This window comes from Enhydra lutris, unplaced genomic scaffold (genome assembly GCF_002288905.1).
Source record: "Enhydra lutris kenyoni isolate GAN:26980312 unplaced genomic scaffold, ASM228890v2 scaffoldscaffold2, whole genome shotgun sequence".
Classification (NCBI taxonomy): domain Eukaryota; kingdom Metazoa; phylum Chordata; class Mammalia; order Carnivora; family Mustelidae; genus Enhydra; species Enhydra lutris.
In genome coordinates this window covers 6,298,810-6,317,454 of record NW_019154086.1, presented here as the reverse complement: position 1 = coordinate 6,317,454, position 18,645 = coordinate 6,298,810, and the positions used below count along the sequence as shown (strand labels likewise).

The following is an 18,645-nucleotide window of genomic DNA, read 5'->3' as shown; positions in this document are numbered from 1 at the left end:
AAATACAGGACCAGTAAAACTCTAAAAAGAAATAAGGGCCTACCGGCACTGATCTCTCTATGCACAATTGCTGGAGAAATGTGAGAAGAGGGACAGAGGGTGAGAAAGCCAAGCAGGCAGGAGCATCTCTGAGTCTCATTCCTTCTCAAGCTCAGTCTCCATGTGATACACAGAGACATATGTACAAGATGTGCCACCACACAGAAAGCATAGAGTTCTCCAGTTTATCACATAAAGACTCCATTTCTTTTAAAAGGGCTTTTCTCAGGGAAAGCAGCAGGAGAACAGTCACTCAGATGAGGAGGAGGTTATGGGCCTATGACACTCCGGAATCTGGGGAACCTTATGGCAGTGGCCACAGCTGTGGGATGGGTGGTGCCACCCCTTTGGCTCTGTGCCTGCACTGGGCATCCGGCCCTGGGAATGGTGCACCCTTGGTTCTGGCCTCTCTGGCCTTGGCCCTCCAGGGCCTCTTGACTTAGCTGCTGCCGTCACTCCAGACTCACTGAGCATACCTACTCCTGGGGCAGCCTAAGAATTTTTCCAACTGGAGCACATTGGTGTAGTATCTGATTCACGTTAGTGACACAGGTTACTCAGCATCGTTCCAAAAGGTGAACATTCATGACCTCCAACAGGTGGATGGCAGATAGCATGTGTTCATTTCCCATTTCCATATCCTCTCAATTTCCTTCAAATAACCATGAATTGCGTCAGTAACAAGGACGAACATTTCCAAAGGACTGCTCAAAATGAGGGTTGCCTGGAAGGTGACCCTTCTTCATCTCAAGTGAAAACCAAGCTTTTTTTCTCCTGCCTCTCGCTCCCTCCATGGTCACTGTGAGCGAGCCTGTCCTACCACTTCAGCTACCTTCCCCTGCCCCTTCACTTACTGTCTAGTCCCAGCAGCTGCCCCCCACCCCCCGTGCTGTCCCTCTGTCCCCCCTTCCTCCACACACCAACCCACTTACCAGAGCAAACAGTTCAAGAGATAGGTTGTTGTTGAGGATGAGAAACTCTCTTATTGCATCTTAGATCAGCCGTATCAAAATAAATAAAAGCATATTCACATTTACCAAACCACTCACGGATGTGGTCCCCATGGGATTTCAAAGAACCCTTCACAGACTTGCCCCCCAAACCCACACAACAACCCTGTGAGGTAGGTCAGGCTCCATTCCTTCCTACGTATAAGGACCTGGAGGAGTTTGGCACAGGGAGTGTGGGGTCGAGTCCAAAGTGAGGTCTCCAGCCAGTCCTCCCTTTCGGATGCTCTCCGCGCTGAGCAGAGCTGCCCCAGTGACTGGCAGCAGAGCTGACAGGCCAGGACAAGCAAGGCCCCAGGACGCAGCCAGACAAGGCGCTGGGCTGTGGGGAGCCTGGCTATTTCTGACTTGCCCTACTTAGGGGCTCCCTTCCCAGGACCATTCCATAATCCAAGGTTGCCTGACATTTTGCAATGTGACATCCGTGGAACGCTGCTGGAAAAACACCTGCTTATTCATACTGGTTTGTGCCTTGAGGAAGAGGTGAGGTGATGCTTTAAAAAAGACTACAGTTGTAGCTTGCTTGATGTTACTGGTGCCCCTGTGTCCCCGTAATGGTTACATCAGCAGCTCGGGGCAGAGGATAGGCTGGAAGACCGTCTCGATGTTTTCCATCAGCACAAGATCATACCGACACAACTCGGGCCTGAGGATGTGAGACAGAATATCCTCATCAATCAAGTAGTAAACACATCCCACTCTTGGAAAAGAAGTCACATTCTGTCCTTAGGATCTAACATTGTGGAGCAATTATTCCTCACGTGATAAGAGAAAGCTTATGGTAAATGGCAGTGACAATAAGAAAGCAGGATGTAAGATGTTATTTGCCACCTAACTTCATCTAGGTTTGATTTTTTAAAAGATTTTATTGATTTATTTTCATCTAGGCTTAAAGCAATAATAGGAGATTAGAAAAAAAAATAACCCAAACTATTCACATTTGTTGCCTCTGCATAATGACATGATGGTGATATCATTCTGCTTCTTAACACCTTCATACTTTCCAGGTTTTATAAAATCAATGTGTATTCGATGATCAGGAAAAAAAGTATTAAGGAATCCCATGGTTTTAAGATGTAATGACTGTCCTTTTAGAGGAAAGTTGTATTATTAAATGTTTCAGGGTACCCTAAACCCTTAGGAGAGAGGAACTGATAAGCATAAACTACTGACTGCTCACAGCATTGTCCGCCCATAGACTGGGTGCTCGGACTGTATGTTGAAGTGGTATCAGTCACAGAGTGCCCATGCCACCACAGCTTTGCTCTTTCTCCCCCAATTCGACTCTGTCCCCCTGCACGTGCGTGCACGCGTGCGCACACACACGTGCACACAGTTGCTTATTTTTTCTGAACCATTTGAGAATAGGTTGCTTCTCCCTTACTACATCAATGTGTATTTCCTAAGAACAAGGTCATTCAAGTTCAACATCAAGATAGTACTTTCATACTGCATCAATGGAATAAAACATTCTGGTTATTCTGTACTTTTTATATGAGGCTCTTTTCCACAACAAAAATACTTGCAAGCAGTGTGGGTGGAGTGATTAGGGCAGAATTATGTAACCATAAGGATGTAACATTATTTCTTTGGATTATTGGGCCATTTATCTTTAAGTGCCTACTAGTAAAATTTTCTTCAATTATGGGGTTACTGGTTTTTATCATGTCTATTTTTGGAAAACCCCTCCCCTCCTTCATTGTAATCTATGAAGTCCTATTAAAACCTCAGACCCAGAGGATTGGACAGAAACCGGTAAGGTCTTTGGAAAACAAGGGCTTGTCACACCCTGCCAATGGCTCACCTCTCTGGATGGGCAAGTGACCTTAACTTCATGCGGAGAATCCTGAGCTTGTACTTGGGGCCTATTACAGATCCTGTAGAGAACACCAAGGAAACGGTTGCCACTTTATCCAAGTCTTGACTGAATCTCGCAAGCAGACTCACTTGGTGGTATTTCTGAAATACTGCAGGTTCACTGGAAGGAAGAGATAATATTTCTAAGTGGATATAGACTGCTAATGAAAGGAAGCAGTTTTGAAGCCTATAAATCACGCACAAGCAGGTAGCCACTTGACCCCCAAGTTCTGCTGGATTCCAGAAAACAGCATCAGTGCAGCTTCTGGCCCCATGAATGATGAGATACTGGGGCACGAGACAGGTGCACCCACCTGCCATACACCAGATAGCATTCTCATCTCTCAACACGTCTCCATTCCCCTGAAAGCTTCTTCAAGATAAGGATTAGTCACTTTACAGACAAGAAAACAGATGCCTGTAGAGCTTAAGTTCACCCAGGTCACACAGCTTACGTGCACCTGTGCGAGGATTCAAGCTCACTTCTGAGTTCAAGGTTAGAGTCTTTCCATGAATCTGCATTGCTAGATGTGTATGTGTATTTCTAGCCCAGCTAGCTGCTAATAGAGAAGCTGTGCTTCAGCATCTGTTCTTCCAGTCCTGCCTCTCAAATAAGATAGCTAAATAATTTCCCAAGTATGCGATGTTTCCTACAGTTGGAATCTCACACTGAGCCTAAGGTAAACCCACTGCGAAGTTCAGCTGGGTCAGTGTCCTTCTGGGGAGCTGCGGGAGGAGACCCTGGAGACCCACCCTGCATTCAGAAATGGGAGGCTTGCTCTAGAAGTGAATCCTTAATTTGGAGGTGGGATTGGGGAGTGGGGGAGGCATGTGTCACCCCAGCCCCACTAGAATCATGTGTAAGCCCTGTGGAGAGCAAACATGCCACATGTAAAACTAATCTGAAAGGTACCCAGATTTTGATTTTTAAATACCACCCTCACTAAAACCTCCTTCTTGGAGGAGAAATAGCTGATTCCAAGGCTAGGACAGGGAAAGTGCAAAGCAGACCTCCAACAATCTGTGTGCCAAAAAGGGAGGAAGGGCTCAAAGAATGGTGGGAGATGTTCCAAAGGATCTAGAATCACTTCACACTCATCAGGAAGGCTACTATTAAAAAAAACCCACACAAACTGAAAATAAGAAGTGTTGACAAGGATGTGGCACCTGGGTGGCTCAGTCATTAAGCGTCTGCCTGCAGCTCAGGTCATGATCCCAGAGTCTTGGGATCAAGCCCTGCATCAGGCTCCCTGCTCAGCAGGAAGCCTGCTTCTCTCTCTCCCACTCCCCCAGCTTGTGCTCTCTCTCTCTCGCTGTCTCTCTCTCTGTGTCAAATAAATAAATAAATAAATCTTTAAAAAGAAGAAGAAGAAGTGTTGATGAGGACATGGAGAAATTAGAACCCTTGTGCACTGTTGCTAGCATGTAAGGTGGTATGACCACAATGGCAAAGGGTCTGGGGTCTCTTTGTAGGATTAAAAATAGAATTACCTCATGATCCAGCAATTCTGCCTCTGGGTAGAAACTCCAAAGAATTGAAAGCAAGTTCTCAAAAAGATGTTTGCATACCCACATTCACAGCAGCAACATTCACAAGAGACAAGAGATGAAAGCTACCCAAATGTCCGTCAGTGGCTGAACGGATAAACACCACATGATATCGACACACAATGAAATATTAGCCGTAAAAAGGAAGGAAATTCTATCACATGCTACAAGATGGATGAACCTCAAGGACATTATACTAGATGCAATAAAACCAATCACAAAAAGATAAATATTGTTGGACTCCATTTATATAAGGTATCTAGAGTAATCAAATTCACAGAAATATAAAGTTGAATGGTAGTTAGGAGAAGCTGGAGGGAGAAGGAAAAGGGAATGTTGATCAATGGGCACGGAATTTCAGTTTGCATGCTGAAAAGATTCTGGAGATTTATTTCACAATAACATGACTATTCTTTTTTTTTTTTTTTAAAGATTTTATTTATTTGTCAGAGAGAGAGGGAGAGAGAGCGGCACAGGCAGACAGAATGGCAGGCAGAGGCAGAGGGAGAAGCAGGCTCCCCGCCAAGCAAGGAGCCTGATGTGGGACTCCATCCCAGGACGCTGGGATCATGACCTGAGCCGAAGGCAGCTGCTCAACCAACTGAGCCACCCAGGCGTCCCTAACATGACTATTCTTAACACTACTGAGCTGTACACTTACAAATGATTAAGATAATAAACTTTATATTATGTGTTTTTGTAATGATTAAAAAAATGCACTTAAAAAAGGGCACAGGCCCAATTTGAAGAGATTTCACTGGCTGGATCTGAGACAATTTAAATATCAAAATAAGTAAATGGTAGTAATTTAACATGAACATTAACAAAATAAAAATAAAACGTTAACAAAATATTAACATTAACAAAATAAAAATCCATGAGTCCATATTGATATGACCAAACAAATGGGGGAAATGAGAAAGCTTTTCCTAAATGATGAATTAGAAAAATCGTCATTTGACAACCACAGTAGTAACAATTCAACCACAAAACCTCAAGTAGTGGGTAAAAGTTTGACCAGTAATGGAACATTTACATGGTCTCACAGTACCTCCCTGCAACGTACTTACTAATACAAAGGAGAAACAGTAACTTGATAGTGAAGAAGCCTGGCAGCAACACCCTTAATGAAGTGATCCACATTCATGGAATAAAGCAAAGCTGTGGGCCTCCTGAGAGGACACACTGAGCCAAACAGAGCATCACTTCTACGGCCCTCTTGCGGGAGATGCGTGAACTAAATGTAATCACGAGGGAGCATCAGACGAGAACCCAGACTGAAGGCGTTCTAAAAATAACTGACCGGTACGTGTCAAGGTCAGGGAAGGATGGAAGGTTGCAAGTGAGGACCAAAGTGACAGGATGACCAACGGCAGCCAGTCGCCCTGAACTGGATCCCTCTCCGAGAGCAGCTGTGCAACCACAAGCAGGTAGGGCCTCAGGAGAGGGTGAGGCCACCGGCAGATGGTGAAACCCAGTGGGACAGATGGAAGGCAGGAGAGGGGGAAACCCTCCTGGAGCTGAGAAGCCTGTCTATGAGTACAGGTGGAACCCACTCTTCCACCTTGAGGGAAATCTGGAAATACCTGGGGCGGCACTACCCAAGGGACTGGGGTCATACCCGAATAAATGGAGTGAGAGCTGGTGAGCTACGGGTTAGGACCCATAATAGGAGCCAGATGTTTGCTTCTGGTAGGATGGTGCCCTAGTGATGGATACAATTAAAAGCAAAACTCAAAACCTTTTACATTGCACTGAGCGAAGGGGAAAATGAAGATTATTGAGAAACCTTAAAAAATGGTGGAGGTAGAAATACTGAAATCACATCACCTTTTGGTGGCCTTTTGTGAAAGCTGGTAATAGGTTTTCTTTTTCATGGCCTTGCAGTGCAGTAGGAGAGGGAACAAAGCCACTCAAGGAGGGGAGTTGAATGGGAGACTCCGCGGAGGGGTGAACTAAAAATGAATTCTAAGTAAACAACTCTCCTACTGTCTTGGGGTGGGGGAGCAGAAACAATCTCTGTCAAAATCTCAGCTTCCTTTTTTCCCCCAGAAACCGATTAACTAATTTAAAATCCACAGGGAAATTCAAGAGACCCAGAACAGTCAAACAACTTTGAAAAGGACCAAACTTGGGGCACCTGGGTGGTTCAGTCAATTAAGTGTCTGAGTCTTGATTTCACCTCAGGTCACAATGTCAGGGTCCTGAGATCAAGCCCCGCGGTGGGCTCCATGCCTGGAGTGGAGCCTGTTTAGGATTCTCTCTCTCCCTCTGCTGACCACCCCCACTACCCAGCATACACTTTCTCTCTCTCTCTCTCTCTCTCTCTCTAAATAAAAAAGAAAGGAAAAAGACCAAATTTGGGAGATTCATACTTCCTGATTTCAAAGTTTGTGGGAAAGCTTCAGTAATGCTATAGTGGGCTACATGACACTGTGGTACTTGCATTAGGATAAATACATAGATCAATGGAAGAAAATTCAGAGTCCAGAAATAAACCCTCTCACTGACTGTCAATTGATTTAGGCAAAGGTGTCAAGACATTCACAGAGAAAGAATAGGTTTTCAACAAAGGGTACTCAGACAACTGGGTATCCACAGGCAAAGGAATGAAGTCAGACCCACTACCTCATTCTATGGGCAAAAATGAACTCAAAATGGATAAGACCTAGATGTGAGACCTAAAACGATAAAGGACTTTTGTCCAGAGTATATACACAACCCTTGCAACTCAACAGTAAAAAGGTAAATAACCCAATTTTAAAGCAAGGCACGTAAAACCTGTACCCAGATGTTTATAGCGGCTTTATTCAGAATGGAGACTTGGAAGTAGCCAAGATGTCCTCCAGTAGAAGAATGGATAAGTAAACTGTAGTACATCCAGACAAGGGGATATTATTCAGTGCTTAAAGAGATCAGCTAGTAAGCTACGAAAATACATGAAGGAAACCTAAATCTTATTGCTAAGTGAAAGAAGCTACTCTGGAAAGTTTACATACCAGACAATTCCGACCACATGACATTCTGGAAAAGGCAAAACTATGGAGACAGAACAAAGACCAGTGGTTGCCAAAGGTTAGAGGCAAGAGATGGATATAACAGGCAGAGCACAGAAGATTTTTAGGAGTATAGGATCTACTCCATGATCCTATAATGGTAGATATATGTTCTTATTGTTTGTCACAACCCATAGAATGTACACCACCAACAGTGAACCCTAATGTAAACTATGGACTTTGGGTCATGACAATGTGTCGGTCTTAATAGGTGTGCCACTCTATTACCCAGATTTTGATAGTTGGGAAGGCTGTGTATGGGGCCAAGAGCGCATATGGGAAATCTCTGCACTTCCTGCTCGATTTTGGGAATCTAACACTGTTCTACTTTTTTTAAGATTTATTTATTTATTTGACAGACAGAGATCACAAGCAAGCAGAGAGGCAGGCAGAGAGAGAGGAAGGGAAGCAGGCTCCCCGCTGAGCAGAGAGCCTCACTCGGAGCTTGAATCCAGGACCCTGGGATCATGACCTGAGCTGAAGGCAGAGGCTTCAACCCACTGAGCCACCCAGGCGCCCCTCTAACACTGTTCTAAAAAATGAAATCTATGGAAAAGGAAAAATGAGTAAAGGACCTGAATAGACATTTCTCAAAAAAATATATAGAAGTGGCCAGTGAGGGCACGAGAGACACTCAAAGCGATTAATCCTTAGGGAACTGCAAATCAAAACCATGAGATATAACCTAATGCTCACTAGAATGGCTACAATAAAGAAAACATGAAGAAGAAAACAAAAAAGAAGACATGCCTGTGATATTTACACAAAATGTGATACATACATACAAAGGAATATTATTCAGCCTTTATCAGACAAGATAAAGTCTTGCTGTCTCATGCTGCAACATGGATAAAACTTGATTATTATGCTAGGTGAGATAAACCAACCACAAAAAGATGAATATTATGTGAGTCCACTCATAGGAGTAGTCAAAATCATAGGAACACTAGAACAATGCTTGCTCGGGGCTAGAGGGCGAGGGAAGTGGGAGTTGTTATTTAATGGGTATAGAATTTCAGTTTTACAAGATGAAAAAGTTCTTGGAGGTCTGTTTCACAACAATGTGAACATACTTAACACTACTCAACTCAGAAATGATTGAGATGGTAAATTTTATGTTTTGAGTTTTTCAATCACAATGCAAAAGAAACAAATTTTAAATAGGTATTAACAGTGTTGGCAAGGATGTGGGGGAAATTAGAACTCTCACACATGGCTGGTGGGAATGTAAAATGGTGCAGCCGCTTTGGAAAAGTTTGGCATTTGCTGAAAATGTGGAATACACAGTTATCGTATGGCCCAGCAACTCCACTCATAGGTATATACCCAAGAGAAATGAAAACGTAGGTACACATGGAAACTGGTACATATATGTCCATAGTGGCATTATTCATAATGGCCAAAAAAGTGGAAACAACCCAAATGTCCATCAACTGATAAAAGGATAAATAAAATGTTGTATGTGTGAAGAGTGGCACGGTAGAAGTGAGCTGGGCCCATAACCCAGAGGTCAGTGGATCGAAATAAAATGGGATCTATCCATACCACGGAATATTATGTGGCCATAAAAATAATGAAGTAGTGGTACATGCTATAGAATCTTGAAAACATTATGCTGAACAAACAAACCAAAAAGCCCAGACACCAAAACGCCACATACTGTATGATTTCATTTATGTGACATGCCCAGAATATGTGTATCTATAGAAATAGAAAGCAGACGAGTGGTTGACAGGTGCTGGGGAGGAAGGAGGAACGAGGAATCACTAATAGGTATGGGGTTGTTTTCTGAGATGATAAAAATGTTCTGGAATCAGACGGTAGTAATGTTTGCACATTTTGTGAATATACTAAAAACCACTGAAATGTACATTTTAAGAGGGTGAATTTTATGATAGGTGAATTATATCTTAATTTTTTTAAAGGTTTAAGAATAAAAAGAAGAAATACATCCAAAATATGGATAGAGGGAGAATCGCCAAGCAGATAATATCCTTGAATGTGACTCCATTTGTATCCATAGTCCGGTAAGACCGAATAAACTCGGGGCACATTCTCTGATACTATTGTAAAAACACTGAAAACTAAAAGTTTACCTGGCAAAGAAAGAGAAAAGTAGACATATCTCACCCTGTAATAGAACAACCATTTCCCTTTTTTCCCCGGATATTCTCTGATATGGTGATGACTTTTTCACAAATGTGACTGAGAATGACTAAATGTGAATGAAGTACAGATGTTAAGGTCGCGACCTTAATCAACAGAAAACCTTTCACATTTAGAAAGTCCTAGTCAGGAGAGATTTACTACGTAAGACTAAAACTCCTAAGACAATGTAAAGCCAATATGTAACCAGTTACTGGCATGAATAACCAATTTTTTTAAGTGACCACGTCTCATTTGTAACAGCAATTTCCCCTGCTGTTTCTAAGAATCTCCAGATGAGGTCTCTGCCCAGCTTTCTTACTGAGGATCACAGCCTATAAACCGGCTGGCGCTGGTTATTCAAGATGCGCCCCCTAGCGGTGCCCTCCCTGAAAATGCAGCCTCACTGGGCTTGGGGACATTGGCGTTGAAGGGAGTGTGGTATTGGCCAATGACCCTCTGTTTCCTTAAATATAAAATACAGACAGTAATACCACCTCGCGGGGTTTTAGTGGGACCTGCATTAGCCAGCATGTGTAATGTGCCTAATTCAATAAACAAAGGCTATTATTATTATGATCCAAGGATGACTTAAAAAAAAAAAAAGCCACCTCCATACCACCAATTCACACAGCTTTTCTATTCATCTACATGGTAAACCCACAGGTGACATTCAGTTTCAGATGACATTCCATTTGGTTCTCTATGAGTGAAGTTAACAGACAACCCAAGTGCCTAATAGATAATAGGACCCCCAAAAATGTTTCCTGAGTAAATGAATAAAATGAGCCTCAAACATCTTTGCTTAAAGGTTTTTGAGTTATATTCCCCCTTTCTCCTGATTATAAAATTAATGGATGAAAACAGTTAGCCATTTTTAAACTCTATATATGCAACATCATATAAAAGTAAAAGAAGCTGAAAAGAGAGAAAAGTGAAGAGAAGCTGAAAAAAGCACTCATATTCCTACCACAATCTAACATAATAGGCATATTTCTTTTTTATTTTTTTGGCATTGTTGAACTAATTTTATACCTTCTATAATTTGATATCCTTCATTTTTCACTTAGCATATTATAAGCATGTCATTTAATATGTTTCATAAATTAATATATAAATATTTTATTATATGATAATATTTAATTAACCATTTCCCCATCATTAGATTTTTAGGATGTTTCCAATTTTCTTTTGCAAATCACATTTTCTGAGTTTCAGAAACATACATATATATGTTTAAATATTTGTGTATTATGAACTCACAAAAAAAATTGAAATGTGTGGCGGGGTAGGTGTCTTTAGGTGTGGGATTGTTGGGATGGGACAAGTACTTGCACTTTTATGTTACATATTTTATGTTATATGTTTCTTTATTGTTTAAATCCTTTACAGCAAGCAAGGATGACTTTAGCAATTAAATGTTTAAACAAAGGAAGGAAGCAGGAGAGGGAGGAAGGGAGGAGAGAGAGAGGGAGGAAGAAAGGGAGGGAGGGCAGAAGGGAGAGAAAGAGGGTGGGAAGAAGAAAAGAAAAGAAATCTCTATACTACTTTCATTTGTAAAGAGGCTGGAGGGTCAAGAGCCACAAGAAGCAACTGCTCTCTTAGATCTTTTGTAGAACAAGGACAAGTACAAACCTATAAATAAGAAAGTGAGTATGTTTGGGATATAATTTCTCTGCACAAAAAGGGAGATACCAAACTGCAAACTATCCCAGCCCAACTTACTGATTGATTTTGGATTCTGTGATGTTTCCAGCTTTGTCTTTCAATTTGATTGTAATGGACCCTCTTCTTATGTTCTTGTTCCAAGCTATAATGTCCACAAAGTAATGATATACTACAAAACAAGAAGAGAGCACAATAAGAGAGGTACACTCTCAACTGGTCCCCTGAAAGGTCAATTCCTAAAAAACCCAACCTCCCTCATAACTTGAGTCTCTTGTTCTTTTCCTTCCTAGAGTCTCTGCAAAGATCCAGGGCAGAATTTTCTAATATTCCTTTCCATTCTTTTCAGTAAAGATGGGCTGGGTGATGGCGGCATTCAGTGGTCTCCCATTGTCATGTGTAGGCATCACAGTTGGACTGGTGTTCCCACCTTATTGACTGAGATATCATGATCTACTGCTGAGTATGACTGGTTCACCGCACTCCCTCCCCTTGTAGAATAAACCAACCAGGTGGCCATGCAGAGACACTCCAGAGCAGACAAGTTCTTCCATAATCTGGGCCACGTCCACCAGCCTCTCTCATGTCGTCCCCAGTCATGCCCTATCACGTGCACAGCCAGGCTGTCTTTTGCTCCTGGGCCTTCTCCCCACTTGGACACTCTGACTTTGCCAGCTCATCCTTCAGGTCAGTGTCACTTCCTCCATGTCAGGCCTTCACTGACCCTCAGACTAAGTCAGGTTTCCCTCTTAGAATTCTTATCATGCTCTGGTATTCTCCCATTAGTCAGCACATTTATCCGAATTTACAAATGCAAGAGAAAAAAATGATAATCAAAAAACCTGGTAAGTATATGGGTACATCTATACAAATATTGCCCGAGTAACGTCTTATGTAGTTAAAAAAAAATAAAGCTAAAATACACTACAGCAGTAACTGGGAAGGGATTGCTCTTTTTAATTCTGGAAGTAGTACCTTATAGGCACTCAGTATATTCCTACTGAATAAGTCATAGTGTATGATGTGTTCAGAGAATTAGTCTTCCTCCCCACTCTTTGCTTCCCAAGGTCACAGATGCTTTGGGAAGATGGGGAACCCACCATGATAGCCACACTTGCTATCTCTTGATCAGAGTTGCCAAGAAGGGGATGGAGGCTCAGGGAGATGTTGGTCCCATAAAGGAATTAGGTTAGCCCTAGTGTTGCCATTTCATGGCCCATTATTATTCGGGCACTTGCCTCACTTGAACAGCAAACCCTGGGCTGCCATAAATGGCTCCAAAGGAGGAGGGAAACCCACTGATCTGCAACCTCTTTCATTAGGGTGCTCCTAAGAAAAGCAAAAGGGGGAACAAGACAGTAAGATATGCCCAGGAAAATCCCTACTTGATTCACAGGGCATCTAATCATCTGCTGCCCCATTTAGCCCCATCTGGAATACTCAAACTCTGAATGTCACTAGAAGGTCATCATGGTTGCTTTGTAGATGTGGCTGACACCTGATTTTACCTAGCCTCAATGTCAGGTTTGGGGGGGGTTAAGCAAATTTTCTGGAAGATCTTAGTAATTAGAATGGCTATCCAGGGGACGCCTGACTGGCTCAGTCAGTAGAGCATGTAACTGTTGATCTCAGGGTCATGAGTTCAAACCCCACATGAGGTGTAGAGTTTGCTTAAAGATACAAATGTATTTTTTTATTAAAAAAAATTTTTTTATTAAATAAAAAAAAGAATAGCCATCCAGCAAAGCTAATAACCATGTTTGTTGAGATTTAATCCTTATAACCCAGAAGATAGGCATTATTATCCCCATTTTTACCTAGCAGGACACCGAGACTCAGAGAGGTTAAATGTCTTGACCAAGGTCACATAGTTATTATGTGGTGGAGTCAGGACTCCACCCAACTCCTTCCAGCTCCAAACTATGACCTTCATTTGCCAGGAGGTAGCCCAGAAGCCATTTGCCAGGAGGCAGCCAGGAAGCTGAGACTCTGCCATTTAACAAAAAAGGAGGGGGCTGGGCACAAGCAAACCACCACATCCAACACTCACTGCAGTATGGCTCCTTCTCAGCTGTGTCAAAGAACGCTTTAGTCATAGGAGGATCTTTCTGCTTTAAATACTCTTTCCAGTTATCAGCATAATAGCCTGTAAAGCAAGTTGGAAAAATGGAACATTAACATGTATTATATAAGTGTCAAAGCAGCTGGGGAGGTAGTGAGAGCAGTGAGTTGACCGCCCACACCCCCAAGACAATCCCCCTCTTATACCCACCCTATAGGAGGACCTCCAGAGCCACCAGCGCATTGCCCCCCTCGACCCCGCATCCACCGCCCCTTCTTGCTACCCTCTCCCTCAGAGCTGGGACTTGCAAAATGACCCCACAGTGGCTCTCCCCCGTTTTTACTGACATTGTATCACGCTGGTTCTCAGTAGCCTACTAGTTCTCTCACACACTGGGTAGACTAAGAATAGCGCTGACATTTTTCAGCAATACAGTCATTTTATAGATTAAAACTGATTCAGGTTTATACCTCAAATAGCATCACTCTTGCTAAGCATTGTGCTTTCTTGAAGAACTACAATTAGGCCCCTAAATTGCACAGAACCTGAGCTGGCGAGGACCATGTGAACAAGCAGGGTACTCTTCTCCTTCATGTCTGTGCCTGCAGGAATGAGGCTGAGCTCTCTCTCTCTCTCTCTCTCGCTCTCGCTCTCTCACTCTCTCTCAGCTCTGTCTGCACCCTTAGAGAATGGCCTTCACATGCTGCCTTGACCGATCCAGAATGGGAACATGAGTAATTTTTAAGAGTTTCCTAGAGCTTTCCAATTAACTTAGGCACAATCAAGGTTGAGAACCCCTTGTCTGCAGCACGACCTGATGTTAACATGGGTTTTTCCTTTGAACAATTAGACAAGTCTCTTGATCATCCAGTTTCAAAGTCCTCACAATCTGGAATATTTCTACCAATCCTTGGCAAATATGCAAGCAGCCTCCGCTGTGTATCTGTGACCCCCACTCCAAACTGTACATGCACATAAGAACCAGGGTTCAGTGTAAGGGCTTTCAGACACAGTTTGTTGGAAGGGATCTTTCTGCAAGGCTCGTTTGACAGCAGAGTCTGGGTCCACTGTGCCCCTCCCCCAGCAGAGAGGTTGTGTGCACAACGAGGACACATGTCCCCATGGGAGCAGGCTATGTAAGGTGACTCTGCCCTGGGTGGGCTTGGAAACTAGTCTGGAAACTTCTTTTTTATGCTTGAGGGTCCAAGGAGGTTGTACTGCCCTCTGGATGAAATTGTATACAAATGGATTTTCTAACACATGAGTGGGAGGTCCAAGAGTACTTCACAGAACAAATTGGCTGGAAAAAGCAAAGTAAAAATGTTTTTTCACCACGTCATTTTCAGGCCCATTTTTAGATAGTAAAATGGTGTGGGATCCTACCAAAAATGAACTCTTTGTGAATCAGAGGGAAAACTCTTGTTGGACTTACCCAAAAGGGGACAGGACTCCTTTTGTGCTATGCCACAGTTGACACACTTGCCATTCCTATAATCCCGGTAGGAGTCACAGGGATATGCAGTGATGGAACAGTTCTCTCTCAGGGAAGAAAGATACAGGTACACGGACCTCTGGTGGTCACACTTAAAATACCGCATTCCTTGATGGTAAAAGGAACGAGGAAAGAGTAGAGCAAGTGTAGCATTTAACAATGGTGTGTCACATGGTACACGCACGATTCATCCTGTCTCCTAGATGCCAGGCACTGTGCTAACAACTTCAGTTGTTTATCCCATTGAATCCTTATAAAAACCCATAGATCAGGATTCCTGCTGGCACTTGGCAGGATAAAAGAAGATAGGCATGATTAATCCCATTTTACCCAGCAGGACACTGAGACTCAGAGAGCTTAAATGACTTGACCAAGGTCATGCAGCTATTTTGAGGTAGAGAATTAGGATTCAACCTATGTCCTTCCTTTGTCATTGAAAAGGAAGAGAAAAATCCAATGACGGTTTCTCCAGAGACACTCAACAGAAGGCAAACACATTTAAACTAGTAAAGACAGAGAAAGAAGGCACTGAGGATTCCCCCCAAGGAAGGCAAGCAGAGGAGAGGGCTTTGAAAAGGAATGGGGGATGCTTCCACCCTGAGGGCAGAAGGGAACAGGAATGTGAAGACTGACCTTGTAAACTCAAATGAGGAGAGATAGAATGGCTCCCTCAGGTGAGATCTTAATCGAGGTCACCTCTAAGAGGTGAGGGTTTATAGGCAGGGAGATCTTAGAATAGACGCATGAGGAGTGATCACAGGAGTTGGCAAGAAATAAACATAAGGATTCTCTAGTACTTTTGAGGGCCAAGAAAAAGCTAGCAAGTTTGCCTGGACTTTGTATTCAATGAACAAGGCTCTATGACAGCTCCAGAATGTTCTCACTTCAAGGTGGGGGCTGACACGGTAGAGACCTAAAGGAGTCTCTAATGGGTGTACACAGGGCATTCATGAGAGAAGCCCAGAGGTAGGGGTTCCATTTTTGCTACAGGGTGTAGGGTGAAGTAAGAGGGACTGAACAATGAGGGGTGGCACCGGAAGCCATGAATGGGCAAGAATAGGTGAGGCAAGCCTCCAGTTAGTTCCTAGCAGGTGCCATTAGTGCAGTGACGAGAGAGGAAGGCAGCAATGTGTGGAGATGGCATCAGGAGAGCTGGACATGACAAAGCACCGTAGCACACAACACTGAAAGGTTGTTGGAAGATGGATGGGTCTGATGATGAAGTTATGCATTCAGGAAAGGGAACAGGACCCCAAAGATGGGCAAACAATGGAGGTGAGGATCTGAGTAGGAGACAGTGAACCCCAGAAGAGGAGTTATGATGATGAGCTAGTGGCTTGGAGAGGCATTCAGTGCTGAATCAAACCCATGTCTCCTCCTCCCCAGAGTCCACTTATGCCCACAGAGGAGATCAGTGAAGGACAGAAATAAACTGGGGCAAGAGAAGAAAAGCGTGGGTTCGGGCCAAGCTGGACTGGACTAAATCTGACAGGTCAGTATTGACTTACTGTTTCTGGAACTTCCACTTACAGAAACAATGACATTGATAGCAATACAGAGAATGTCCTTTATAAGCAAAGCACACTATCTTTGGCTCCTTAGAGGTAGTGATGCTTACCACATGGGACAGGATTTGTACACCCACCATTTATGGCACAATATGGCTGACCCTACTTATGCCAATTCATCTGGATCATTTCCAAACACCACGTCATTCCCATGGGGCTGTATACAGCTACCATTTTGTAATAAGATCATCTTTTTCTAGAATCATATTCATGATTATTTAACTTTCTCTAGCAATGGTGAAATACATATTTAGAGCAATTGAGGATGGGTTTTTTATTCTGTCCCCCGCATTACTTTTATGTTGCCTTCTAGCTATCCATTTTTTTTGTTTTATGAGTTTTTTCTCATTATAAAATAATACATGCTCATTTAGAAAATATAAAATAATAGGAAATGATGATGCAAAAATCACCTAGAAGTCCAATATCCAGAGTTCACCACTAATAATTATTTTCAGCATTTAGGTTTAGTCTTTTCTTCTATACTTACAAATGTACAAATACACTTTTTAAGAAACAAATTGGGATCATACTGTAGAGTTTTGTGTCTTTTGCACTTAACATCCCACTGTAAGCATTTTCATTAATCTGAAAATATGACTTTTAAACAATTATATTCCTTTATGTGGGCATACCATACTTATTTAACAATTTTCCATGTTGGATATTTAGACTATTTCTAAAAATTTAGCGTTTATAAATAATACTATGTCAGGTATCTTTGCACTTTGTATTTTGTCTATCTTTTCCATTATTTCTCTAGGAGAGATTTCTAGATATGGAATTTCTAGATCAAGGACATACCTTTTCAAGAGAAAGAAATAATTCGTATTAGCTTTTAATCATATGGTTATGGTTATTTGCTTTTTAAAATTTAGTTTTTAAACTAAGTATATACATAATATACAGTGGTTTCAGGTGTACAATATAGCAATTCAGCCATTCTGTAGATTACTCATTACTCATCATGGTAAGTGTACTCTTAATCCCCTTCACCTATTTCACCCATCCTCCCACCCACCTCCTCTCTGGTAACCTTCTGTTTGTTCTCTATAATTAAGAGTTTATTTTTTTCTCTTTGTCTCTTTTTTCTTTGTTCATTTGTTTTATTTCTTAAATTCCACGTATGAGTGAAATCATGTGGTATTTGTTTTTCTCTGACTAATTTCACTTAGCATAACACCTTCTAGATGCATCCATGTTGTGGCAAATGATTTAATTAATTCCTTTTCATGGCTGAGCAATATACCATTGTATAAATATACCGTATCTTCATTATCCATTCATCTATCGGTTGATACTTGGGTTGCTTCCATATCTCGGCTATTGTAAATAATGCTGCTATAGTTTTTTTTTTTAAGTAGTGTATTTGAGTAATAATTTTTAAGACATAATTTATACTTATACTATATCTATCTTCTCAGATTATTTGTTTTCTATTAAAAACTATTACCCATAGAATAAGATCAGATTTTTTAAATAAGCCTTTTAAAACCACTACTGTGCAAGATGTGAAGGATCTGCACTTACCTCCCAATATCGTTTTGGGACAACCGGGTTGATCCAATCCTCCATTTGGGTAGAAGTCTATGTTTCCTAATGGCTCCTTGTAGCCCAGGGCTAGAGAAGAACATATTGTGCTTTTATTTTTGAACTTTTCACATTGCATAGTTCATTTGCTGGAAGGATATAGGCAGGGACTGTGTTGTTGTTGTTGTTATACCTATTTAAATATTTTGTCCAAAGTTACCCAGCTAGTTAGTTAGAAAGCAGTGATTTCCAACTAGGAGACTACGAAGACAGCAATGAAATTTATTTCCATTCTTTCTCTATAGGCAGGGGGTTTTGATCACTCATTCACAGCAGGTCTGATAAAATTATAGCATTTCTTCTTTATATTCCGGGAACCCTCAAATTGCGGGTGTTTCCTGGGCCTCTTAACTGCATTCATGTCAGTCTTTAATGAATAAGAAAAAAGAAAAAATGAACTTTTACTTTGTAAGAAACAAAATTTTTTAAATTGGAGACTTTCCTAGAAAATGGGGGCCAAAATAATTGTAGATTGATTTAATAACTGCTTATCCTCTTTAACCCTGTAACCACAAAATAATCAGTAAAGTGCTTAACTTGACTTAAATGATTATTTGTACACGTAAACATATAGTGCACCATTGCAATAATAGCAGCTATTGTATACTGAGAACCT

General features: G+C 41.9%; 1 protein-coding gene across 1 annotated transcript in view; it reads right to left on the bottom strand.

Annotated features, from left to right (window-relative positions):
* Positions 1 to 966: 966 nt before the first annotated feature.
* LOC111151624 (lipase H) overlaps positions 967 to 18,645 on the bottom strand; it is a 44,940-nt gene continuing 27,261 nt past the window's right edge. The window contains exons 5-10 of the mRNA XM_022509731.1: positions 17,970 to 18,059; positions 14,812 to 14,979; positions 13,368 to 13,463; positions 11,378 to 11,489; positions 2,851 to 3,024; positions 967 to 1,692 (exon numbers count right to left, since the gene is read on the bottom strand). Of these exons, the coding sequence (XP_022365439.1) occupies positions 1,605 to 1,692; positions 2,851 to 3,024; positions 11,378 to 11,489; positions 13,368 to 13,463; positions 14,812 to 14,979; positions 17,970 to 18,059 (728 nt within the window). The 3' untranslated portion in view covers positions 967 to 1,604. The remainder of the gene's footprint in view (positions 1,693 to 2,850; positions 3,025 to 11,377; positions 11,490 to 13,367; positions 13,464 to 14,811; positions 14,980 to 17,969; positions 18,060 to 18,645) is intronic.